The sequence below is a fragment of the Nothoprocta perdicaria genome, unplaced genomic scaffold (assembly GCF_003342845.1).
Source record: "Nothoprocta perdicaria isolate Ctin4 unplaced genomic scaffold, notPer1 scaffold_18, whole genome shotgun sequence".
Taxonomy (NCBI): Eukaryota; Metazoa; Chordata; class Aves; order Tinamiformes; family Tinamidae; genus Nothoprocta; species Nothoprocta perdicaria.
In genome coordinates this window covers 1,123,572-1,149,470 of record NW_020454982.1, presented here as the reverse complement: position 1 = coordinate 1,149,470, position 25,899 = coordinate 1,123,572, and the positions used below count along the sequence as shown (strand labels likewise).

The window sequence follows — 25,899 nt, the reverse complement described above, 5'->3', positions numbered from 1 at the left end:
GGACCCGGCCAGGGATGGAAGGAAAGCTTGGGCTGCAAGGGGCATCGGGGAAAGCACTGGATATATATGGGTCATTTCATGTCCTGTAAACACACAGCAGAGCTTCCCTTCCAGGAACTGGTTATTCCCAGGGGCTTGCGTGGCACTGGCCCAGGCCCTGGTGAGAAACGTCCTTTCTCTGGACACTTGGCAAGCGGATAAAGTGGATCACGATCAGGAAAGACAGAGAGGTGAATGATATCCAGAGGTCAACCCTGCAAGGAAGCCTGAGTCTAGGACTTGCCTTCTTGGAAACCTGCCATTTTCACCCTTAATGCTGTAGAAATAGATCCCCAGGAAAATCCGTCTCTGCACTTGATCGGCCTCATTAACACCCAAAGTCCCAGAGCTGTTTGCGTGCTGCTACCCTTAGGATGGCATGTCTATGAAGTTTGTGGTCTTCTACTCAGCCTATCAGTTGTTCATCAGGCAGCAATCTCACTTTCATACCTCTTCACAGAACAAAAACAGACAGAAAAGTTAGATTTCAGTCTTTTCAGACTTTCCTGAAAGCAAAAGCAACACCATTTTAACCTTCTGAAAATTTCACCTAAAATCTTTTGTTCTAGAGCTTCCAAGCAGATGAGAGATCAGCCAGATGAAGGAGCACCAGGTTCGACCTTCCAGGACAGATGCAGTTAAATGCAGTGCACGTGGCACATCCCAGGAGTGGCGTGTGGAAACAGTTCCAGAGCCAATCCAGAGCTATCACGTGTGGAGCAAGCACCCAATTCCATCAAATTCCATCAGCCTGAGAGGAAATGTCTCTGCCTTTTTTTTTTTTTTAAAACACATTTTACATTACATAAAATATAGAGCACTAGTTTTTTTGTTTAAAAATCTGACCAAAGGAAGCTGAGTCAGCTCCACACCTCAGCCCTGGACAAAAAGGAAGCCCATTACTAAATGGAAATGCCCAAGGACACTGCACTGCCCTGATTAAAAGTCCCAGAAACAACAAGAGAACTTTCTGCAGAGATTAAGCCTTGCACAGGGAGTGGTGATTGCTCATTTTTAAACTCAAACTAATGGTATTTCCAGAGAGGACTCACACAACCTCCAGCTCCAACCACACATTTAAAATGGGAGGGGATTTTGCAATGATTATCCAAGCTGTTCAGAATTAGTATTTTAGTAGGTTTATTTTTACAGCTGATATAAAGCTTGCTCTCTCCTTTACTGTAATTCTTAGCCAGAAATAAAAATACTGACACAAGTATTACTACTGTGATTAAATTTCAACTCTTGGCAGAGCTTTACTTGCACAGTAACATGCAGGTTTTAGGAAGGCAGACTTCGAGGTCTAGCCTTTATATATTACACTACAAAAGCATTCCTCAGCTGTACTGCCAAGTGTAAAACCCTTCTCCAGTGAGGGCAAAATATTGGAACAACTGCTTACGAGAAATTAAAATACCATTAGTTGCAGCTGTGTCAATAGCTGTCTTTGGTTTTGATGACTATACTTATTAAGAAGGGCTTATTTATCATATATAATTTCACTGGATCTAGAATTACTTGCAAAGAGGGAAAAAGAACACATGCTTGCTTAGTGAAAGGCATGAGCTGCTCTAACAATTTCACTGGACTTCTTGCTGGCTGGGAAAGCATTGAATCTGTTCCTAAAATTACACATATTTTTGAGGAGAACATCATAGACCACTAACCAGATGGGACAGCAAACAAGTATTATAGTGAAAAACTGAAACAAGCTGCAATCAAAAGCTATCGTCTTAAATGTCATCCTGCTTTGCTGGGTACACTGGAAGTAAACAAATTTGAGTTCCAAATCACCTAACAACCTCCTCAGCAATAAATATAATTCTGATGCAAACTTTAATCTCACATTTGTTCTACACAGTTATCAGTGCTATTAACTCATCTAATTACCATATTTTTATATAATGTAATATATAGATATTTTATATATAATATTAACTCATATTAATAGATAATATAATATTAACTCGTCTAATACACTCAGATGTATCAATGTACAATGAGAAAAAGTTGAGTGTAACAGAGATAGCACAGTAAATGAAAGCTGTATCTGTCCGTTATAACACATTGCTCCTTTTCTATAGTAGCAAGGTGACAGTTAATAGCATAGAGTCAGAGAAACATCAGATTCAAACCATACAAAAAGTAGTTTCAAGGCAAAGTTGAGTTTTATCCAAGACTACAATCACTAGCATAGTGAAGTAATTACGGAATATTAGTAATACAGAAGATTTCTCAGACATCAGCATTTAAGTAATACAAGGTAAAACTATGATATTTCTTAGGAAGAGAGGCTGATCCAAGCCAGATGGATCTAAGCAAGGTACCATAAGCTCAAAAATCAGCAGCTAATGAACATCTGTGGGAAACCCCCCGGAGAAAAGCAGGCAAAGAGGCCGGAACAGCTGGACAGACCAAGGAAGAGAACTCCGTGTCCAGCAATGCTGAACAGATAGGGGGAAGAGGCTTGAGGTCATTTGGAAGGAGGAACTTTACAGCAGCAGAAACACTATAAAATGCCAACTAAATAATTACTGCCTCTGTTGCTTGTGCCACCAGCTCCTCCGTTCTGCAGCTGGAGTCATGGAGAGGCAGGTGAGCAGACCCGCCGGCGCTGTCTGATCAGGCACAGGACATCTCCACTAAAAAATCTATATTCAACTTACTGTATTTTCAGTTTAAAATATTACACACTTGCCTGCCAAAGCAGCCAATCTGCAAACGATCTTTCCAAAGTCTTACAATTTGGTCTTGATGATAAAGAGAAGAAAGTGTGAGAGTCCAAGGACTAGAAGAAAACGTCCTGGCTGACACTCCAGGCACCTGAGCACAGACATTGCCTAGAAAGAAAGTGAGGAAGTGTTGGGATTAACCAGAGGGAGTGAGACAGTCTGAACGACTAGGAGCTTTGCCTCCTTTTGGAATAAGTATGCAAAGATAAACTGCTTATCCAATAAAAACTCAGTGCACATTTCCACATAGCCAGTACTTAGAGAGAAGACTTATCTCTTTGGTAGAGATGAAATCTATAAAAGAGAACGTGAAAGGTTTTGAGATATTAAATAGGATAAAAAAAAATTAAATGAAAGTGTCTTTCTCAGAGCTTATAAATGGTTTCCAGCTATTCTATTGAGCTCTAAAACACAGTGTGTTGAAAATGCCTTTGGAAACATTCTCATTTCTCTCCTTGAACTTTTCAATAGAGATAAAACAAGTCACCTAACACAAAGCTGATTTAGCAGGCATCAAAACAGATCTTGATAATCTAGGCCTGTTGCCTCAGGACATACACAGGGAACACAGAGCTATTTTCTTTTTTTTTTCTAAGCAATGGACGTGAAGGGTTCTCTTGCCCTCATCCTTTGTTTAGATTAGCTAAATAGTCTGCTTACTGCTGAGTCCACTGATAGGAACATCAAAGTGTAAATACATCATATCTGTGACTGTTGTCTGCACTGGGTACCACTTTATCATAGGGCTATATCCTGAACAGATAGTTGCAGTTCCCTGGAAAACTCCTATCAACATCCTCCCTGCTCTTCTCTCAGCAATGAGATAGGAACCGCTTGCTTTCTTGTAAGGAGACTTAATTCTAGTTGGTCTGCTTAAATGAGACTTTGAAAAATGTCTACTCATTAGTTGCTTAACCTTCCTGAATAATTCATGTATCAAAATTTTAAAAGAATCATTCATCTCTGCTGCTGCATGTCATAAAAATGTGAAATAATCTAACCAAGCTCAGCCTTGTAGAAAGCTAGGAAATCAATCCCATCACCTCTGCTGGATTGTGATGACAAATAGGGGCAAGAGAATATTTAACTGTGGACCATGATTATTTAAAGTCCTACTTAATATACGCTGAACATTTTCCTACATTTATTATAAGTGTTTGGGGGGGGGGGGGGGGGGGGGAAGAGTTGTGCTGTAATCCACATGTTTCCAGCAGTGTTTTCTCTCAGGAGACCAACCTCCATTACTTTTTTGTGGGTTTTAGCTGTGATATTTTATCTGTGAAAAATACATCATTTTCTTATTCAGAACTGATCAACTGAGAGCTCTAGCTGTTTTTGCTTGCTAGTATAAAGTTCTTTCAGGTCAGATTTTCAGGCCAAATTGCTTTAAAAAATCCTGTTTGTGCAAAACAGACAAAGTCTGTACTGATCAGGTATCAAACAGTATTTGAAGTCCCAGCTTCAGATTTTGATGATTCCTAAAACTTAAACTCTGTACAAGACGACACTAAATAACACACCAACTTTGCATTTCTCTTAGAGGCAGTTTCTTCCTATTCAGCTACCTCAGAGTGAGCAACAACAAAGTAGGTAGAGCAATAAGGCTAAGTTTATCTCACTTCCTACACTCCCTTAGCTCACTGTACTACCAAAACTTTGAACAATAACAGGATGCCGGAATGCGGAATGGGAAAAAAAGCCCACTCCCAGCTGGAAAGCCTTGGAGACGAGCAGAGCTGAACACTCCCAGTATTGCTTAACGAAGAAAGAAGGCAATTTTGCTATTTGTTCACTTTCCTTGTCCTGCTTAACGTTTTGGGATACCGTGGATGTGAACCTGCCAAATCGGGAACACACGGAAGCACCAGCGGCTCCAACTCAGGTAAGCAATAAGCAGTATTTGCTGCTCTTCAGCTGCAAAGTTAATTTACCTCCACCAAAAATCTCTTCTGATGTCTTAACTTCAGAAACATCAATGGTAGGATATACCCACAGCACCATTTGGGTTCGATATTGCTGGCACTGAAATCAAATTAAGCGTAGACAGCAATAGAACTGCTCACAATTTACTTCAGAGGAGGAAAATCTCTGGCTCTCTTGCACTGTAGCACGATGCTCCCACAGTGTTTAAAAGAAGGGATATATTATCCTTTAACCTTATATTATTCTTTTTTGTAGTTCTGGTTCATAATATTCATATTATGTTCTCAGTGGTATTCACAGTGGAAAAAGGGCAGAAATGGTAACGCAATCTGCACCTGTAAACCTTTATACACTGATTTCATTTGCAGAGCGGACAGTCCCGGGCTCGGTGTTGTTTTAGGGAGCAGGTGTGGGCTACGGTAGGATTTGATGCCACGTGTTATGGAAAAGGAAGAGTTGTGCAGGCCGCTGCCGTGCTCCTCAAAGGTGCCACGGCCTTCGGAAGACCAGCAGGAGGAGGAGGTGAAGATGTCCATACGCAGATGCCCATACGCGGCAGCCTCCTGCAGCGTCTCGCTGAGCGCGACGCTGCTCAGAGCTCGCACCAGCCTCTCCCAAGCCCCACTCCAGCTTGGCTCGGGCACCCTGGAGGCTAAGGCCAACAGCCAGGCGTACGGCCCCATCTGAAAAGATCAGCAAAATTCATTTTACAACTTTCTCGTGCTCAGTTGTCCCCCAAAATATTATGCTTATTATGCATTACTGAAAAAAAACAAACCATTTACGCATAAGGGATTAACAGATCCTGCTTTCCCTGTTGGGATTCTGTTCTGCAATAGTGGGACAGCCTGCGTGCACAGTGCCTTACTATGCTGGTTCTCATGCTATAATAAAGATAAAGGCTAGAAAGAAATGCAAGGAAGAAAGATATGGAAGAAGATGAATTTCTGCAAGAAAATCTGTTCTACTCTCAGGTACTGAAAGCATTAAAAGTCGGGTGCTACTGCAGTTAACAAAGGTATAGTTAATCAATTCCTGCCTCCTCTGACTGTAAATCACTACATTCGCATTTGTAAAAGCATTTGGTATTACAGATGTGCATGATAGCAAAAAATATGAGACAAAAGCAAGGATACTCCGGTAATTTAAAAAAGCTTCTCATCTTACCTTAACTTGTGCCTTGTCACAACAACCAATATACCAGAAACAAATCACAGAAATGCTGACTTGCAATTTATCTGAGATACCTCCAGAAGCCTCTTTCTATCCGTAAATAAAAGGTGACCAGCAGGAGAACAGGACACAAGATTAATTCAGCATGTGAAAACCTTATAGTATGTGAAGTTGGGAACAATAAAACAAATGAATTGGAAAGCAAGAGATAAACTCTATTAACAAATCATTTCTGCTCTGTTCACAAAAGTGGGGGTTATTTTTGGGAAGGCTACAGTGTTGTAACAAGAAATATTTCCCAGTGCTCAGCTTTATAAGATAAGGTAATAGAAAACTGCAAGAATGGTTTCCTAAACATTTTAAAATAACACATGCTAACGCTGAAATTATGCCTTAATTTAGTTACACATCATTCAGTGATCTGTAGCTTGCACAAGGCTAGATACATGGTTCGAAGTTAAAGAGAGAGCTTAAGCAGAGAAAGTTCCACTTAAATAGTTAATAGCTTTACTGCCAAAAGAAAGAACAGGTTTGGTTCATATCCTGCCTTTGTTGAGCGAGACAGAACTGAAAACAGGATATAGGTAAAAATTGCTGGTTATGGTTTAGAAGCTCATCTGATTTACAGCTCTTACAGAACAAAGGAATGATCCAGAAATCCATATTTCAATTAATAGTTCAAACAAAACTTTAAAAAAAAAAAAAGAAAAATCATTAAAAAGTCTTTTTTCTTATCAGTCTACAGAAAGAGAGGCTTAAATCAGTCCAGTTAAAGCCCTGTATTTTCTAATAAGGCAGAGGTTCACAGGAGAGGGATAATTGATTTCTAGCAGCTGAGTTTTTTATAAGGTATCTTCATGGATATTTTTACCATGTGCTCATAATTCTGATTTTGAGTTCTAGAAGTTTGATTCTAGAGGTCCAAATGTTAGCACAAAGCAAGAAAAAAATAGTTCTTTGTGGCAAAATTTGTTGGATAAGAAAAATGTTTCAGTGTATTTTTTAAAAAACAAATGCCTTGACCTTTGTTATCCTTGGGGATGTCCTTGCTATCCCTCAGGGTTCGGAATTCATCAGGCTGTTTCCCTTCTACCCTGGCACACAGGGAGCAGGGAGTGATTATTTGTGTAAGGCGGAGATATCAGCAGCACGCAGGGGATGGAGACGCGGTGGGACACGAGGAGAGATCCCCAGCGCAGGGCAGGGAAGGGCGCCACACACGCAGCTCCCCACGCGCGCCTGGGAAAGGCTGCTGGGCCTCCAAACCGGGAGAACAACCCTCAGTGAGACCCAGGGGCGACTCTGGTCTGGCCCATGATGAGGAGGAGTTTGCCCAGTTCATCGGCTGCCCTCTCAGAGCGCCCTCCTCATATCCCGTTGGAGCTGCCCCCTCCAACGCGGGATTTGCGGGGTGCAGGTGGCTCCCCACGCTGCACGCAGGGCCCCGAGCCTCGTCATGCACACAGGGAACCCCAACTGCTCAGCACCACGGGACCGAATGCCTTCGGCCGCCCTGCCATGCTTCCAAGTAAGGAGATGCTTTGGTAGGATCCGTCTTCCTTTCCATTTCCCTTCATGATGCCATCCGTTAGGAATCTGCGCTCTGGAAACGCCTCGGAGGACAAAGCCTAGCCTAGCACGTAGTGCCTCAAGTGACAAAGGGGCGACGCGGCTCTGATGCAAACGATAGGAAATCCTGCCACTAATGGAATTGTTCCTGTGCTGGGTTCAGCTCCATAGGCAGATTCTCCTCGGCACAGATTAGGTTTGCTTATCGGATCTTTTTGTGGAATATTCCCTCCTCACCACCCCAGGCCTAGACCTCAATTCAGGGAAGATCTGCAGGAAGTCACTGGGAAAGACGCTTTACCCCACGGGTACAGAGGGCCTGAAACAAGGGCACTCCGACAGTCATTTCCTATGACCACCTACTGCGGCTTTAATCTGCTCCTAGAACCAAACTCTCCCGAACACTTCGGTTGTTCTGGTTTCCCTCCAACACTGGGACTGGGGCTGTAACACCCTAACAGGCTGTAACAGGCTAACGACCTGTTTAAGCCAACGCAAAGCCATGGAGCAAAACACAACTCTGTGTTGAATTACAATCACTCCAACAGAGAAACAAGAGCATACAGGGAAAAGAGCCTAGCTCTAAAAACACCCTTCCTCCTCTTTTAAGTCTCCTCTTTTTGAGGCTTGAATTTTCAGGCTTTCCACCTTCTTTCTATCAGCACTGTAAGCTGGAAATTTGCTTCTCTAGTTTTGTTTTGACTTGAAGCTGAGATTTCCCTGACTCCAAGAGCGAAGCTCTAAGTAAAAATATTGAAAGGCTCGTGATAAATTCATAAGAGCAGTAATCATAATATAATTTGTATCAACACGTGGACATTGTAACAATGGAAATGTTCCCAAAAAAGACTAACTATAGGGGTGGGTAAAAAAGGTCTTAAAGTTAATTAAGCCTGGGCTGGAAGTCCAGCTGAATAAGGGCAGGAAATAGAGAATAATGAACTGACATTTGAATTAGACATTTAAAAAGGGAGAAAAATACTGAATACTAAATACACAGAAAATGTATCCAGACACACCCTGCCTTCTAACCTCTTGGCCAGCCAGAAAACCAGTGATTCATGTGTGTGCATGTTTGCTTTATCTACCATAAAATTAATGTGCAGGGAAACACTAAAGCATTTTGCTACACAGTAGAATAACATGGACAAAAAAAGTAGAGCACGCACACACTTAAACATCTTTCCTCTGCTCCCGATTGCTATTAGTGCAATAAATATCAATTGCTGTGACCTATGCATGATGCTTGTTAGAGACAGACTGTACTTCTGCTCCCTGAGCTTTTGTTGAAGGAAAATGTCAAAAAAAAAATCTTATCTGCTGTAAACACAGCTTCATTGTACTTTTTTTTTTTTAATATTATATTTATGGCATGCAGTTCCACAAAGGATGGGGACTTTTCCTTAATCAAAGCTACTCAGTCAGAGCTCTGTGCTAGGAAGCTTCTCTGATAAAACTAAAGGTTTTATCTGGAAACAAAGGAGGACGGGAAAAGCTCCGTGATCCCTTATTCTCAGAGTGCACCTTCCTTTGTTCCAGCTCGGACAACCTCTTAAGCATTCAGTGGCAGCCTCAGCTAATCCCTGCGTACAGCACAGCTAACCAGAGGGGCACCACCCGATCCCATCAATTGTGAAACGTGCACCAAAGTCATGGTAGGAGACAGGTTCTGATCAGAGATGCTTGAGACATCCTGTAGCCCCAGAGGTGGCCCAGGCTGCACTGGCACCACCGGAGTAACTCTGGGGGTCCCTTGCCCTGCTCCCTTCAGCCCCTGAGGAGCCCCGGGGAGCTCCATGCTGGGACCCCAGCCCCGCTGTCCGGTCGCTGCTGCTGGAGTCACCCCACCTTGGGCTAAACAAGCAACGAAGGGGGAGGCTGGATCCACATCCGCTCCAGACAGCACCCAGGACTCACATTCACTGGCCAAACTGAGCAGTTATATCCGTAATGCAAGGCAGCTCCAGCAGAAACCTCTGAAAGAGACCGAACCTCAAGTACTATCCTCATGGTCAGAGCATTAAGCTATTGCTCTTTCTGAAGGAGTGGTCTGTCTCTCTGATTTTGCCTACAAACACCATTCTGTAGAATTTTCCAACATCACTTGGACTGTGCTTAGGAATGAGTGCAAGATCATGGCTGAAAAACTGTCTGCTGTTCCAAACTGCGTCCTGGGTTTATTCCACCCATCTTATTAGATCACTTCAGAACAGAAGGATTGTATTTAATTCAAACAAACCTAGCTCACATTTTGACAGCATCTGGCAATTGCCATTAAGACACTTGTGGCTGTTAGTTTCTTCCCTAAACCATGTAGAAAGAGAAATATATTATATATTAGTCATAGGTCCTATGAGCTGGCTGATTTAGAAAAAAGTATCCTCTATATCAACAAAGCACAGAGATCTACCTGACATGATGATGATGATATGCAAATATTCTTTTTCAAAATCTCAACTTTTAGGGTTTTGATACAGAACGTACCACTCATGTATCTGACTGTACTCATAAAATCCTGCTCCTCCCTAGTTCAAGCCTCACACGTGCTCAACCAAGTCTCAGAAGTTGTGTGGACATAAAGGGGAGCAGAATATGACCTTCAACTCAACCACAGCCATGCTGCCAGCTCCCAAAGAACATTAAAACCTTCTGGTTATGATATATTTGCTTGCTATAAAACTGTGCCATAGATTGGCTTGACAATTCATCAGAAGAGACACCAGACATCCACACAATGCTGGGAAACACGTTGTTGGACTTGCAGAAGGTGCAGACTCATCCTCAGTCTCACACTGGGATTCCCCAAAGCAGGCAAAGCAACACATCCTCTGTCAGCTCCTTTCTCTCAAATTCTCATTTTAAAAAATACATTTTTGGAGAAGGATCTGTTGAGTTTTAATAGATGCCAAATTCTGATTCCAACTGATTGAAACATAAATAACAGGGTAGAGTTAGGCAAAGGGCTAGTCTAAAGGGCTCACCACTGCTGTGTTCTTGCTCCTGCAAACACGCCGCCTATGCTGGACTTCAGCTCTGGGGCTTCTCAGAGCACGAGAGCTTCAGATCAGCTCACCAGCAGGCATGTGTGTGTTAGGCAGATAGGTAAATCAAGATCTAGGCTGAACAAATGCCTATTTGTTAACAGGAAACTGAGTCTACATGAGCAGAATGCATTCAATAGCACTGTAACTAATCTCTCCTTTATCAGATATGGGACATGTAGGAATATAGATAGCAAAAAACTCTAAACTGCAAACATGTTTTTGCATGACTTTTTTTTGTTTTTGTTTTGGGTTTTTTTTTTTTTTTTTTTTTTTGAAATACTCATTAAGACAACATTAAATAGAAAGCAAGAAGTTAAATGCCCTTCTAACTTTGAGATTCTTGGTGCTTGCCTGTCCAATAGACCCAGCCCCGAGCTCCCTCCACAAAGTCTGCATTTGTCAGCCAGGGATTTCAGTGAGCCAAGGTGAGGCAGAGACCAATCTGATTAAAAGTCTCAAATACTGCAGTACGAGACAGTAAATGTTATGGTTCTACCAATACAGTTATCAGGCTCCTTTTTAAGGTTAGTTTTGTAAGAAACAGTATTTGAGTTGGGATAGCACCAACACCAAAACCATTTTCCTGTGCCTCCTGGATGTCAGATTCAGAGCAACACACAAAATTCTCAAGCTCCTGTTGAAAATCTGGATTTCAACCAAAAAAAAAAAAAAAAAATCATTCTAGCTTGCAGAGACAGCTGCATCCATAGCCCTGCACTGCTCATAAATCAAAATAAGCACAGTCTGCCGTAGGCCCATAGGCTGTTCTCTTTTCTCTCATGCTAATATTTTTGTTTTATCTACCCAGCTAAAGCATTGCCAGGCACATCACTGATGGAAAACAGCCCCTGTGAAGTCAGGAGAATTTACTGATACAAGATCAGATCCTCCACCTGACTTTGGCCTTTCCTTCAGATCTATGAGGAAGCATCTTCTAATAAACAGTCCACTTGCAAATCCATACTTCCCTTTTTCCCTAAAAGCTTCTCAGCAAGGAACAAAAGAGATCTTCATGACCTCCTATAACTTTCTTCCTCACTCAGTTCTGTAAGATCATTCTGTTCACAGAAAATACCCCCGTCAGCCCCACAGTTACTGCTTTCAGTTCACGTTTGCCTGCGTGACGCATCCGCAGTTTCACATGCCCTTCTCTCAGTATTTACTGCAGCTTCTAGCTGGGTTCAGCAAGACAGCTGCTAAAATACAAGCCAGGGAGCCTGGAAGGTGCAGGGGCCATTTGTGTAGTTTTTACTACTACTTCTTACCACTGCTTAGTGCGAGGTAAATTGAGTAGACCAGAGGGCGACTTTATTTCCTTTAAAAAAAGAATAAAATAAAAGCTAAAGCAGTGCTTGCCTCCCCTGCCTTTTTAACTAGTTCTGTTTTTAGACAACAGAAAATACAAGGAGACGAAACAAAAGCCAGAACTGAAACTATCTCCTCAGTGACAGTGACACACAGGCTCTCCAGCGCCTTCTGGAGAGCACCCAACAGCAACGCTCTCGCAACAACGGCAACTTGTTTTTAAATAGGAAATGCAGTAAAGATACTATTCAAGTGTCTATTTATTCTAAGCTATACTATCATGCACAGAAAACATCATTTTGTAATAGGCTTTCAGGTAGGCATTTGCGCTCCAGACTATTTAATCATCAAAGTGGCTATGTACTCCAAAGTACTGCCATGCATATGAAAAGTCATTTTAGAATCTGTTTTCAGGTTGGTATTTGCACTCCACACTGTTTAGCTATTAGTGGAAACCACTTTTCAAAAGCATAAAGTTGACAAAAGGACAATTGACAATACAGCACCAGGTAGCCACGCACAATGGGCATTTACATCACTTCAATAATCTGGAGCACACAAATCTGTACACCGCTCGGAGGACAGGTCTATTTTAAAATAAATGGTTGGACATTGATGAGAACAGGACAGTTTTAATAACAAAGAAATGACAGAAACGCTGAGTAAGCGCCCCCAAAAAAAAAAGTTGCATCAGAGAAAGCAACAAAAAATGCAATTGCTCCAAATGGTATTGGGCAGCTTAGTTTCTAGGTGAAGTTACTGGAGTTCGCAGGCCCAGCGTGGCAGGCACGAGGAGCTGCTCCCGGGGGCAGCGGCGCCGCCCGCCCTGGCCCTTCGCTGCCTCCCTCTCCGGGGCTCCAGAAACTGCTCAGAGCTGTGTGCGACCCCGGCCCTGCTCCACTGGCAAGAGCTGGCAAATACATTTAAGTCCTCTGTGCTCCTATGTGCTGTTTGAAGGTAATGTTGCTTTTTACCTAACTGCAGTACTTTTCACTCGCTGCAAAGGCTTTATCAGCTCCCGCTTGCCCAGCCATTCGGGGTCCTTGCAAGGCAGCACGAAGCGCTGCTGTGGCTGCTTTCTTCCGACGGCACTTTTTCCTGCTTATTTAAGAGCTGTGCATTAACCTAAATGGGCATTAAGCTATACACATTGCAAAGCAAGCAGTAATTTATCTTTCTCGTGTGCTTTGGAGGTTCTCTCTCTCTATTTCTCACATTTCTATATTTATGCATTTACCAGAGGTCTTAAATATGATAGAGATGATAATTTAATTAGAAAATGAGGGTTCTACAAGGCCCAGGATAAGTTTCTGCTCTCTGATTAAGTCCAGCACGGCTTCATTAAGCATGGCAATTTTGGATGAGGTTAGATGGTGCATCTAAGTAAAATTTATCACTTTCTGGAAAAAAAAGTGCTAGCTACTCTGTATCATAGGGTTCAATTAAGTGTAAATTCAACAAGATTCCTTGCATGGAGCTACTTAGAAATATTGGGGTGGGAAGAGCAGAGAGAAGGGAGGAAGGCAGCCAGGAAAACTGAGTAGTCTACCAGATATGAGCCAAATGCCACAAAAAGTTAATGAAAGTTCATATGACTTTTTCACCAAATGAGGCTTTGCTACATGGACACCCGATTTATATTTGCTGCTCTTCAGTGTTTCAGTTGATTACTTACCAAAAGAACTGGTGAAATGCAAACTTTTAACTAGCACTGCTTTGCCCATCTCTCCCTCAAACAATTCTAATAACTACTCCATATGTACAAGAATAAATTATACGAGATGAGTCACGTGCCCCATAAATCAGTTTGAACACCAAGATGTCTCCATTAACTGTCTGTGGTACCCTGACGACCAAGAATTATTCACTAAAATAACCCAATTTATAAAATGAATAATGTTAGTGGAAAAATAATCACCTGCTGAAAGAAAATACAGGAGCAAGTAACTTAGCTATTTGAATGAACCAGAGGGCACTTCCACCAAATGAACACTCTGAAAAATGCCAAGGATGAAGCAGACGGCGTTTTTGGCACAGGGCTCTTCTGTCCTAGTCCCTGTTTCACCAGGTGCTCGTAGCAGGGGGCAGCCTGAGCTCCCCCAAACAAACTGCCCACAAAGGAACTTGGAACTACCCAGAGAGACTGGAAAAGCATCACAGGGAATCCCCTAAGGAAGGCTCCAAGGAGGTGACCCCACTCAAAACCTGCCAACACAGTGGACCTGCTCACCAGGAGGACTCACTGACCTTCCCATTGAAACCTCCATCTCCTTAAGGAGGTTCCCCCTAGCACAGAGGGCAGAGAAAAGGCTTTAGATTAAAGCAGAGGGGCTGGGGATGTTACCACAAGGTCCTGCACTATCACACGCGCATCCAAGGAACGTCTTAGTCCTCTCCAATTGCTCTCTGTGTTACCAGCCAGCCTTAGCTTAGAAGTTATTTCACTTAGGTGCTTTCCAGCACATTCACAAATAAGGAACGTTTTGCAGCTTCTATACAGCAAATGGCTACATGAGAAATGTACAGGAAAGAAAAACTTCATGTTGGAATAAAATATTTTTACCAATAATGATGCTGCACCATGGGATAATATTGATTGCCTCATTACCAAAGAGCAATTTTGGAAACATCTCATCACCTTCCTGCCCAAAATATTAATTTTATCTTGCATCTAGCAAACTGTGTGATGTCAACTTAGCTTTATTGCAATTAACTGTTTCATTTTTGATGTATATGCTGACAGCTCCTAAAAGCTAATGGAAAGGCATTTATGTATAATTTAAAGGCTGATTATTTGAGTGTTAAAGGTCTTTCACAGTGCTTTATATTGCAAAGGGAAAATTTAGAAAGAAAATTAATCAGCTTTGCTATTTTAAATGAACTTCTCAATCTGATATGAAAGTCAGGTCTAAAGTTTGCTAATATTAACATATGATTTAAAAAATGATTTCATCTGAGAATAATTTCATCATATGGTAAAACCTGAGTATAAGGGATAAAGGAACTTTGTACACGTCTGCACATCTTTGAAAAGAGAAGGAACTGAATCAATAAGTGACTCTTTGAGCAAGATAATTTTCTACATTGTACTTGGAATTGATTGAAAATTTCACATGAATAATTTTTTTTCCATCAAAAGGCAGGTTTTATTCCAAATCAATATTTTCCATATCAGATGTCGAATAAAGCACATTTTGTGTCAGGGAAAGTCCAAACACGGCATTTGGATCTGTCAGGCCGAACACACGAGGCCAGGCTGAGTGAGCAGAGCCCTGGACACGGCGCAGGCACAGTCACCTCCCGGGCTGCTCTCGCCCACAGCCTTGCTGCCACCCAGACCATCATCATTGTCACATCACCTGGTTATAATGGTTTCATGCTGGAAGCAGCTTGATATTTCCAATGTGACCAGAAGAAAAGGTATAGAAAGTAATCAAATTGCCTACAGAAGGAACATCCCTTTCCTTTTCTATGGGTGCTCTCTCTGCTAATGTGACGTAAATGTTATTTACGCAGTTCTCATATTTTATTTTACTTTCTAGGCTGCAGAAGATGATGAAGAATCTTATTCTACTTTTCCCCTTGTTCTTGGCTCCAGCCTTGGCTTATAAAGAAGGCCAGAAAATAAAAGAAAACTTTACTTCTTTAAACAATACCAGTCATAAACGACTTAAAAGAGACTGGATATGGAACCAAATGCATATCAAAGAAGAGATTGATACCCCATTACCACACCATGTTGGAAAGGTAAATAATAAGCTTGTGCAGGCAGCAAATGAGTGTCTGGAACAGTGCCCCTTGTCAGCATTTTCAGCAGAATAGAAGGAAAGCCAGGAAATAGAAATGGGACTTAACGTGTTACATTCTTAAGAACACAAGGAGAGAATAAATCAAGAGTGAGGTGAAGGAGATTAGAATTCTTTGGAAGAATACAAAGAAATTTTAGAGAATGGCAGGTATGGAGCATCCCGAGTGAAGGACAAGTTGCACTGCATGCAGCTGTTCTCAGTAATGTTAGTTTTAGTAATGTTAGTTCAGTTTTGGTGTACTTGGAGTATTTGTTCGGCTGCTGGCTTGTTGCTTTAGAAAATATAGCTTCTAAATCTCAGCTTAGATATGCAAACCAAAAATACTATGTTTAGGACAGATCTTACACAACTGAATAACTTTGTTTCACAAAGTGAAAGCAATTAATTGTTAAAAAAAAAAAAAAAAAGTGCAATGAGCATTGACCTGTGAGCAAACTCATTTTCTCCAGGGCAGCACTCATAAAATCCTATGATTAACTGCACATCAGCCAGATAAAGTTCCTCCAACCTAGTCTTTCAAACTGAACCAGTTTGACACTTCTCAGCTAATACAGTTGTGCTGTTTCCTGCCACACACAACCACGCGCATCTGTCAAGGCTGCCGCAGCAAAGCGACGCAGCCCTCTGTGCAGCACAGCGAACAGGGAGGCAGAAAAGCGCCCTGGGCACCTCCCAGGGTCTCTCTGCTTCTTCTCAGACCAGTTCAGCAGGACACTGGGGGGAACGTTTCTCTTCCCAGAGCTGCCCTAAACGAGGGTGACTGGCTCTGTGCAGGGCTCTGGCCTCCCTCGGCAGCACATATTCGTGCAGGACCCTCGCCCTGTGTGTTGCACCTGCAACCCTGAGCCAGAGCCTCCAGAGAGGCCCCCGGAGCAGCGCGGCAGAACCCAGCGGCAGCTGCAGGAACATCCTGCTACGTTTTGGTTTCATCTTTTGCTCTGCTACGTTTTGGTTTTATCTTTTGCGACCTTTGGAGGTTCATCCACAGTTTTAGCGAGGGCAGGCTTCAAGGTCTGCCTCTGCTACCCTGAATAAGCAAATCAAAATTGAGCAAGGCAGCAAACTGTGCTCCCATCTTTGAGACCAAGGTGGGCTTATTTCCCACGTCCCATCTCCACAGCTGTAAGCTCTTCTTCAGCAAGCCCAGCAGCCAAAATCTGATTAAATGCGTGTAATGAGGGGAGAAAATCTTTAAGACACATTTCAAAACAGAAAGCCTAAATGAAAGGATATTCGGCAGTAAATGACAGCTACAGGATAAATCAAACCCTGAATAATAAACAGCTGCAATTTATGATAACATCAGTAACAAAAGACTAGAAAATCTTGGTCAAACCTGCAATTATCAATAAATAGTCTGCTGAAATAAGAATGCTAATATATTGCACAGAAAATTGTGTTTTAAGCCTGCTATCAGTGCACTGAGATAAGTGAAAGTATAGTAATGGAAGAACTATCTGATTACACCCAGATCAAACAAAATAATGTACAAGACCATTTGGAATTGGATTAAATTACTCTTATAAACTGATTAATGTTTATTCTTTTTACCCCATGCCTTTTTCCATTGAACATCATCTTAAAATTTAAGCCCTAGGAGGTAAAAATTTAATCTTATTGTCATTAGCATAAGTCTAAAATATTGATCATAAAGGAACTACATATGACTACTGACAAGAAAGCTGCTGTCTATGGTAGGAGTTCTGCTGAATGCTAAGCAATACCTAATAATGCTGAATAACGTCAACAGCTGGGATTATGGATACCATACCTTAATCCAGTGAGACCTAGGCAGCTCTCAGCTCTTTCTTGCAAACAAGAACAGCTGAAATAGACAGGGCAGCATTTAAATACAATAACAAGGTTAACACTTGCATCTATAACTGCACAATTTATATCTTTAGGGACTGTGATACATAATAAAAGCAAGAAGAAACACTAGTCTATAAGCAAGCAAGTTTCCATCTAGATCCAAGTTTCATCCTACAGGCCTGGATATAGGCTGCAGTGAAGTAGCTACTGTGTGCTGAGCAATGCTCCAGCAGCCACCAAACTTCTTGATGGCTATTCTGGCCTCACACTGAATCTGACAGGGGTCTGGATTACCTGCACCATCTATTTAAAACTGTTCTGCATCCAGGTGACAAAGCTCCCTTTTACCTCTTTGTCTTGTGCTTTCCAGATCATGTCAAGTGTAAGGAACAGCAACGCTAAGTATATTCTTGAGGGTGAATATGCCAACATCATCTTCCAAGTGGAGGAAGACAGTGGTGATGTATATGCATTTGAGAGGCTAGACAGAGAAAAAAAGGCAGAGTATGAGCTGACAGCTCTCATTATCGACAAGAGAAACAACCAGTCACTGGAAGCCCCATCTAAATTCATTATCAAGGTTTACGACATTAACGACAACGCCCCGGTGTTTGTACAAAAGGTATTCAATGGCTCTGTCCCAGAAATGTCACCAGTAGGTACGTTCTTCAGTCACTCTTTTCCCTTTGTGACCCTGATTAAAGAGCAGAATCTGAGAATTATCTGGGTAACTCTTTTCTAGGAACCTCGGTCACCAAAGTGACAGCTGTAGATGCTGATGACCCAACAGTGACAGGACATGCCACGGTTACCTACCAAGTCATTAAGGGAGACGAATATTTCACAATCGATGACTCTGGTAGGTCACATATGCAAATGTCAAACTTCTATCTTATGCTTCATAAGGAAACACAGCTTTAGGCCTTTTTCTTTCTGGATAAGGTGACGACTAAGTTACAAATTCAATTATCGATTGTGATTTAGAAAGATATTTCTAAACACTGGCTTTCCCTTTGAAACCAGCTGAGACCTGCAGCAGGTCACTGCATACAGGCTGATGTGCATTTTATTGGTTTGATTTTGATATGTGGTTTCCAATTTTATAATCATTAATTTACCACTTTTTGTCCCTAAATTTTCCCCTTAAAGTTTGTCTTAAAAATGTCAGTATCCCTTGTAAGCAAACCAAAGGAATGTATTCTACAAAATCTCTCAAATATGCCAATAAATAGAAAGATTTCTAGCATTTCTAGCATTAGAAAAATACTGTTAAAAATGCTACTTAAAGCAAAATTAACTGTCAAAATTGAGAATTCAGACACGCTGCAAAATCTAATCATTCTCAATGCTGCTTTTTTTTTTTTTTTTAAGGTGTGATTTTTACAACCAGGGCTGATTTGGACAGAGAGAATCAATCAACATATGAAATTATTGTTAAAGCAAAAGATGGCCCAGGCTTTTCTGGGGATTCGAGCACTGCTACGGTCATTATCACTCTAAGCGACATCAACGACAACTTCCCAGTATTCAAGCACCGTAAGTAAAAAGCAGGAGGCTACATTAACTCAGCTGATGCACCCCTAGAACAGAAAAACACTGATATTAACTTTATCACTTTGTATTTTTGATGATTTTTTTATGAAAGTCTGATTAGCTCTAAACATGGTCAAGATTTTGTACAAAGTGACTGTAGAGGCTCATAATTCTCAGCGAAATAGTTACACATGTCTAAAAATCAAGAACAATTTTAACTAAGTACTAACTTTCACGTACACTCTTTTTTTGCTTATTTTAACAGCATCGTTTCACTTCAAAGTTCCTGAAAACGTTTCAGTAGGAGGAGAGGTTGGCAGAGTCAAAGTGGAAGACATTGATGAACCACAACATCGAAATACAAAATACAGTTTTGTCAGAGGAAATTACAGGGACACCTTTGAAATTGTAGCAAATCCGTTCACAAACGAAGGAATCATTAGGCCAAAGAAGGTACTTGCCCCAGTAACAGAAAAATCACTGTCTTGTTTTTCCTTTGTAACAAGGGTGATTCTGCGTAGGAGCAGGAGTACAAGTGGAAATGCCTGCAAGTCACGACATGCAATGTGCTTATCCAGAAGGAAGGGGATGGTGTTTAGTCACTACCTGTCCCAGCTACTGGTCAGTGTAGCCAGGAAATCGGCCCTGGACGACTGCAGAACAGAAAGTCTGGCCAGCAGGAACAGAATCAGGCCCTCGCCTGCAAGACAAAGGAGTTAAACTAGCAATCAGTCAGCTTTAGCCTTGGGGGAGATTGATCAGAGCCTCTGAAGGATGCCCATTGATATAGCAATAAAAAAAAGAAAATTATGTAAACTAAGAAGTTTTGCTGAACTTTGAATGCTGAACACGCTTGTTCAAAATCAGAAGTTGCTCAAGCCTCCCTGCTGAAGACAGGGCAGGTCAGGGAGGAAGTGCTTTCCCCAGAACGTAACTGGAATTTGCCAGCATTTGCAAAGGAAAAGCCAAGCACAGAGCTTTAGTTTGCACAGACAGCCAGCCAGCCGACATCAACATAAGAGAATATCTGTTTGTCTTTTCTTTTTCTAGCCCCTGGACTTCGAAAAAGTTGCTGAATACAGGTTTGACATCGAAGCAACAGATCCCACAGTTGATCTCCGCTATTTTAAATCTGGTGGTTCTAGGAGCATCTCAACAGTTACCATTGAAGTTATCGATGTTGACGAGCCTCCTGTCTTCACTAAACTGCCATATAAATTTAAAGTGAGGGAAAATGATCCAGAAAAGCGAACACTTGGATCGGTTTGGGCACATGATCCTGATGCAGCTAAACGGAAAATCAGGTAACATGGCATTTTTAACATGGTAACATGGTAATTTTATTTGAAAATTGAAAAATTATTAATGATCCCAAGAATTTGACATGTAAACTAAGACATTTTTGCCCTTAACCTTTGTATTAACATACCACTTTTTAAACAAAAAACAGATATAGTCGCCGAAGAGCCAGTCCTAATGGAGACTACATTAGAGTATCTGATACTGGAATTATCCAGATTCCTAAACCTCTGGACAGAGAATTCAGTGCCTCCTACAACATAACAGTAGCAGCTCAGGAAGTCCTTGAAGATGGTAAGTACTTTCTTACTTTTTTTTTACTCACTTTCTTCTGTGAAAGAAATAAGAATTTGACTTTACAACAAGACTATAGCTGATCAAAAAGAAATGCCTCAACCCGACAGTCAGTTCACTTGGACTAAGTCCAAGCGAAGCGGATGCTCATAGGCTGTATACAATAATCTTAAACACTGAGTGACAGCGTCTGCGCCAGGGCCAGGACCTGCCCTGGCCTCTGTGCCAGCAGCCTTAGCACCGAGGGGTGATCTTGGACACCACAGCCACAGAGGCTGAAGGTCAAGAAGCCATTAGCAATTACCATTTTTATCTTTTCTTCCTCACAAAGTCTGGATAATATAGTCCAGTATGAAAGTTGCTAGGAAATACTTGGAATCTATCCAAGGAAAGTCAGACTGAAGGATGGAGCTAGGAACTCTCTTAATTCATCACATAGCAGGCACACAGGCGGACACGAGCAAGGGGAGAAAGTACCAACATATCCCTGTGATTCCTCACATCTAAGTGACGTGGACTCAAGGATACTGAAGGTCTTTTCCAAACATAATGATTCTATAATGATTCTGTGACGAGTGCTGGTGTTGGTTCTTTTCAGGCAGGCTTTCTGACAGAGAATCACACGCTCAAGTCCACGTCACCGTTATTGATGTAAATGATAATGCTCCAGAGCTCGTTTATCTTGAGGAACCGCGAGTGTGTGAGAATGCTGTACCAGGAAAGGTAAGGCAGGAGGTTTTTTTTCTTACTTGTGAATTATCTACTTGCAAGTGTAAGCAAAGCATGTCTTCTCTTAAATAATTAGTCTCAGTTTTCACAGCCAAACACCTGACCTGAATATATTTTCAGCAATTTCCAAACTGTCTGAGGTCAGAAGTCTTTCTTTAGGACTGCTAAGCTATAGACATTTATCTGCTTACCCACAGGAACTGCACAGTTCCTCCCCTCCAGGCTTGTGAGTACGTGTACGCATTAGCAATGGAACTATGAAATAAAATCAAGCCTTGCAAAGCAAGGCTCAGCACTTGCCACGTGTAACGCTACAGTGGCACTTATCAGGACAACTGCTTGCATACAGTTGTTCAGCATTTGTTTTTTCAGAAGTTTGGGATCAGACACATAAATTTAAGATCATTTCGGAGTGGAAATGTCAGTGACATTCAATGACTTGGACTCACATCTCTAAATAAGTTAGACTTCAGGAGATGGCCATCTCAAACATTCATTATGTATCATTTTTAGTATAAGAGGTCTTTTTATGCTTTAATTATCCAAGACTTTGTCTTTTGCCTCCTACTTGTCAGTACGTTAAATGACTATTTTAGGGGAAAGACGGTGCTTTTTCAGCTTCACTTGGAAGAACTGTAAGAGGGGCATCATGAACATCTTTATCTTGTCCTTTACTGAAAATATTACACAGGATACTCAGCCTAGCTCTAATTTAGTTGCTGTAAGCCTTTTTACCACCGGAGGCAATGCATCCCAAAAATCCTCTCTTCCATCTTTCTAGGTAATTGTTAGGATTTCAGCCACCGACAAGGATGAAGTTTCACCTGCAGGTTTCTTCAGATACTCCCTGGCCACACAAGACAGCAACTTCTCTCTGATCGAGAACTACGGTAACGTATCCCTGCAAAGGATTTCTGAGATAGCCAGAGTGCAACACTAGGACTCAGGGCAGAAAGGCTGAAGCTCTAACGTAACTTTGGTCCAGCTGAGCTATTGCTATTTCAAAGGCTTAATCTACTGAAAAAAGGTTTTAGCACCACCCAAGTTTCACTGGTTTCCCTAAAGGCTTGCTCTATCTCCGCAGATGATACACCAATCTAGATGACGTATCTATAGGGAAAATCAGGTGGAGATTATCACTTAAGTACATGTTGTTACTTCTTCCAGATAACACAGCGAATATCACTGTCAAGTATGGGCAGTTTAATCGTGAACTTGCAAAACTCCACTACCTGCCTGTCATCATCTCAGACAACGGCGATCCTGACCTCAGCAGCACCAACACGTTGGTCATCAGTGTCTGCAAGTGCAATGAAAAAGGGAACTTCACTTTCTGTGAGGAAAGAGCTACACAAGTCGGAGTTAGTGTTCAAGCACTGGTAGCAATTTTCGCCTGCATCATCACAATCATTAGTAAGTACCTGATTTTTGTAATGCTCTCTGACTTCAAATGTGGGGAAATTTTGTTTTTTTAATCGAGTCCATAAAATCCTATAAAATGGCTGTGAAAGCAGAAATATTCTCATTTGAATCATTTAACTGGCTCTTTTTACCTGGCCTGTTACCGTATTTTCAACTACTAAACTGTATTTATTTTATTGGAAAAGTTATTGCAGGTATACATAATATACTTGATTCATTATTTCCAGGCTCACACAGAGGTGTAAAAAAGGAAATTTGTGCCAGCGCAGCAACAACGGGATTCTTGTTTCCAAAGGCTAAAGTAGTCCAGACAGCCTTTAAACTGCCCAGTGAACATAAATACATCTGTAATAAATTGGTAGATCAGCTATTTGCTGGGTTTGAAATCTGCTAGAGAATTTTGGAGGTTTTTGTCACTTTAGAAAAATGTCCCCACCACAAGTACCACAGTATTAACAGGATTTAATGCCTGCCATGAAATGATTTATTGATCAAGGCAATGGCTGATGGAGCTATTCAATGAACTCATGGCACTACTCATCTGAACTTGTGACTCTGGTTCAAGAGTCACAATTCCTGTACAGACGGAACTGCTTTCAGAACCCAGAAATTCTACAATATCCTGTATTTCTTTCCCTTCAAGGAAAAAAAGCACAACTAACCTTCAGACTTTATATATTCGAAATGCAACTTGTTCACTCTGTTTGCTTACACTTCTATTTTACACTTGCTGATACCTTTGTTTCTTTTCTTTTTTTTTGTAGTAATTGTATTGCTAATTCTGCTAAGAAAGAGACACAAGAAGGACTTGAGCGGCCTCGGAAGGAACGTGGCAGAGATCCACGAGCAGCTTGTCACCTACGATGAAGAAGGTGGTGGTGAAATGGACACCACGAGCTATGATGTGTCTGTACTCAACTCTGTCCGCAAGAATGGTATAAAGCCAGAAGCAGTGCCCTCTCCATATGCACAGATTCAAAAACCTCCCGAAAATGTAACTTCTGGTGCTGGAGAAATGGAAATTATGATTGAAGTTAAGAAGGATGAGGCTGACAATGACAGGGATTTGCTGCCCTATGACACGCTCCACATCTACGGCTACGAAGGTGCTGAGTCCATCGCAGAGTCTCTCAGTTCTTTGGAATCGGGCTCTTCAGATTCAGATATTGATTATGACTTTCTAAATGACTGGGGACCAAGGTTTAAAATGTTAGCTGAGCTTTATGGGTCAGAACCAAATGAAGATTTTGTGTACTGAATTCAAATTAGCCATCTTCTAATTAGCCAGTTTTCTCCTACCTGCTACAGATAGACATCAAGAGCCTTCCAAAGGCCAAGGAGGGATTCACAGCTTTTTACCCAAGCAGTAATAGGATTTCTAACAGAAAAACAAGAAAAAAATTGCTGACAGCAGCAGGGATAAAAAGAAATACACAAGTCAAATTTACTGACTTCCCCTAGCATTGCTATCCCTTCTAGCATTGTGCTCCTTCCCCAGATTGCTGCTCGGGGACCTGCTTGAGTCTTCTAGGACACAACTGCCCACCCAGGTGAACACTCCTCCTTAAAAGGTGGCTCTATCTACAATTTCCTCTTCATTCCTCCTCCTGTATTCTTTTAATCAACATGCATTCAGGAACAGCACCCGCTGGGAAGACGCTTGGTGGCATCTCTACAACCTCCTTGTGTCAGGCCCACCGGTTTGCCTGGCCCTCCTGTAACATCCTCCATTCATATTCCATGCTTAAACTTACCCAGCAGAGGTAAGGAAGAGCATATGGTCCATCACTTAATATTAGAAATTGTTCCATCAAATCCAAGAAGAGGCATGATTTTTTTCTTCTTCTCAATCTATGAATTATTTTTGCTTTATAGTCTTCTACTAAAAGTTTGAATTACTGAAGATAAAACTAGAGAGGATTTTTAGAGGCACAATCTGGTTTCATCTGTCATTTTAACAGCCTGATGATGATTTCAGGTACCTTCCAAGAGTGCTGTAATTCCTCTAGCTAGAAGTAATTTTTTTTTTTCCTTTCTGTAAATAGGACCTCAGTACTACCCACTCGCATGTATCCTGCGGGGCAGGAAACCTGGAGGTCAGGGAAATACTAAGACTTCAATACCGTAGATATCTCCAGATTGCAACATAGGTCTCTCCAGATCTCTAAAAAGGCCGAGCAAGTTTTCTACTCAACATTATTAACGGAATGTTATTATTGCAGGGACAAACAAACAAAAGGCCTCATTACTGTGAATCTGTTTGGACTCTCTCTCAGCAGGTACTGTAAAACGGGTATTTTCCCCTCCCCAGGGAAGGCAGCAGGCTCCGCGGCAGGAGGCCGCAGGCCTGTGCGGGCCCGGCCCTGCCGGCGCCCAGCGCAACGGCAGCGGCACCGCGGGGCCCTGCCCGAGGGCTTTCGGTTATTCACCTTTGGTAGCTAACCAGATAACACTAAATCCCTCTTTTTTAAAACTAGAGTAGTGGAACCTCACAACTTGGCTCTTCCGTTATCAGTGACATCTCTAATTCACGCTCCCTTGCCCCAAAGAGGCTTTCCAGCAGGAGACAGCAATGCACTAGAACACGGGCTCATCTTGGTCCTCCGTTACTATAAAAAGTTGCCTAACACCACATTTAATAGGACACTAATGCATATTATCATCAATAATTCAAATCACTCCAATTTTTAAATATAAACCAAAGGGGAAAAAAAAAAAGTAGAATCCTGTCTATCAATCAGATCAGCTTTTAATCAAACCATTTGTTAGAGAAGCACATGCTGGGAATACAGCCTCAGTTTATTTTTGTTGGCTTCATTTTTATTTTGTTTAATTCAGTCAACACTGTATGCTATTGAGGTTCCATGTTAGTATGTTATAAAGAATTCTAACTAATAATACTTACATTTTTATGTTTTTTCATCAGTAATTAAGATATTGGCAATAAACAGGTAAAGTTAGTTAGGAAATTATTTAGTGCAGTAAATAAAGTACTTCAGTTAGCATCATCTCAATTGTATTACCTGTAATCGCTATTTTAAAATCTGTTTTATAAAGCCGTTCTAAGGAACATTGCATTGATTTCCACTGTATAAAAAGTTTGCACTGGATGTTTTCTTTTTATATTACTGTACATTTGTTTTTAAATTACATAAAAGTGAACTGCAAGTTTGGGTGTCCTGTTACTAGTGAGCTCCACAAAGACCCACAAAGTCA

The 25,899-nt window shown here is 41.5% G+C and overlaps 1 protein-coding gene across 2 annotated transcripts; it reads left to right on the top strand.

Moving 5' to 3' along the window:
- Positions 1-4,522: 4,522 nt before the first annotated feature.
- Positions 4,523-24,976, top strand: CDH5 (cadherin 5). 2 transcript variants are annotated; one of them, XM_026036560.1, is made up of 12 exons: positions 4,523-4,653; positions 15,328-15,532; positions 17,777-18,065; positions 18,149-18,265; positions 18,778-18,942; positions 19,205-19,392; positions 19,990-20,243; positions 20,390-20,532; positions 21,131-21,255; positions 22,043-22,151; positions 22,429-22,674; positions 23,448-24,976. In XM_026036560.1, the coding sequence occupies exons 2-12, from the start codon at positions 15,338-15,340 to the stop codon at positions 23,939-23,941; spliced, it is 2,325 nt and encodes a 774-aa protein (XP_025892345.1). In that variant the 5' UTR covers positions 4,523-4,653; positions 15,328-15,337; the 3' UTR covers positions 23,942-24,976. The 2 variants fall into 2 exon arrangements, with proteins under 2 accessions (XP_025892345.1, XP_025892344.1); XM_026036559.1 differs by lacking the exon at positions 4,523-4,653 and adding an exon at positions 12,657-12,742.
- Positions 24,977-25,899: the final 923 nt, after the last annotated feature.

Excerpts from the sequence above, each read along its gene's own strand:
- CDH5 (XM_026036560.1), top strand. The coding sequence starts at position 15,338 with ATGATGAAGAATCTTATTCTACTTTTCCCCTTGTTCTTGGCTCCAGCC. Across the intron at positions 18,066-18,148 it reads CCCAGAAATGTCACCAGTAG|GAACCTCGGTCACCAAAGTG; the intron begins GTACGTTCTTCA and ends ACTCTTTTCTAG. Across the intron at positions 21,256-22,042 it reads AGAATGCTGTACCAGGAAAG|GTAATTGTTAGGATTTCAGC; the intron begins GTAAGGCAGGAG and ends CCATCTTTCTAG.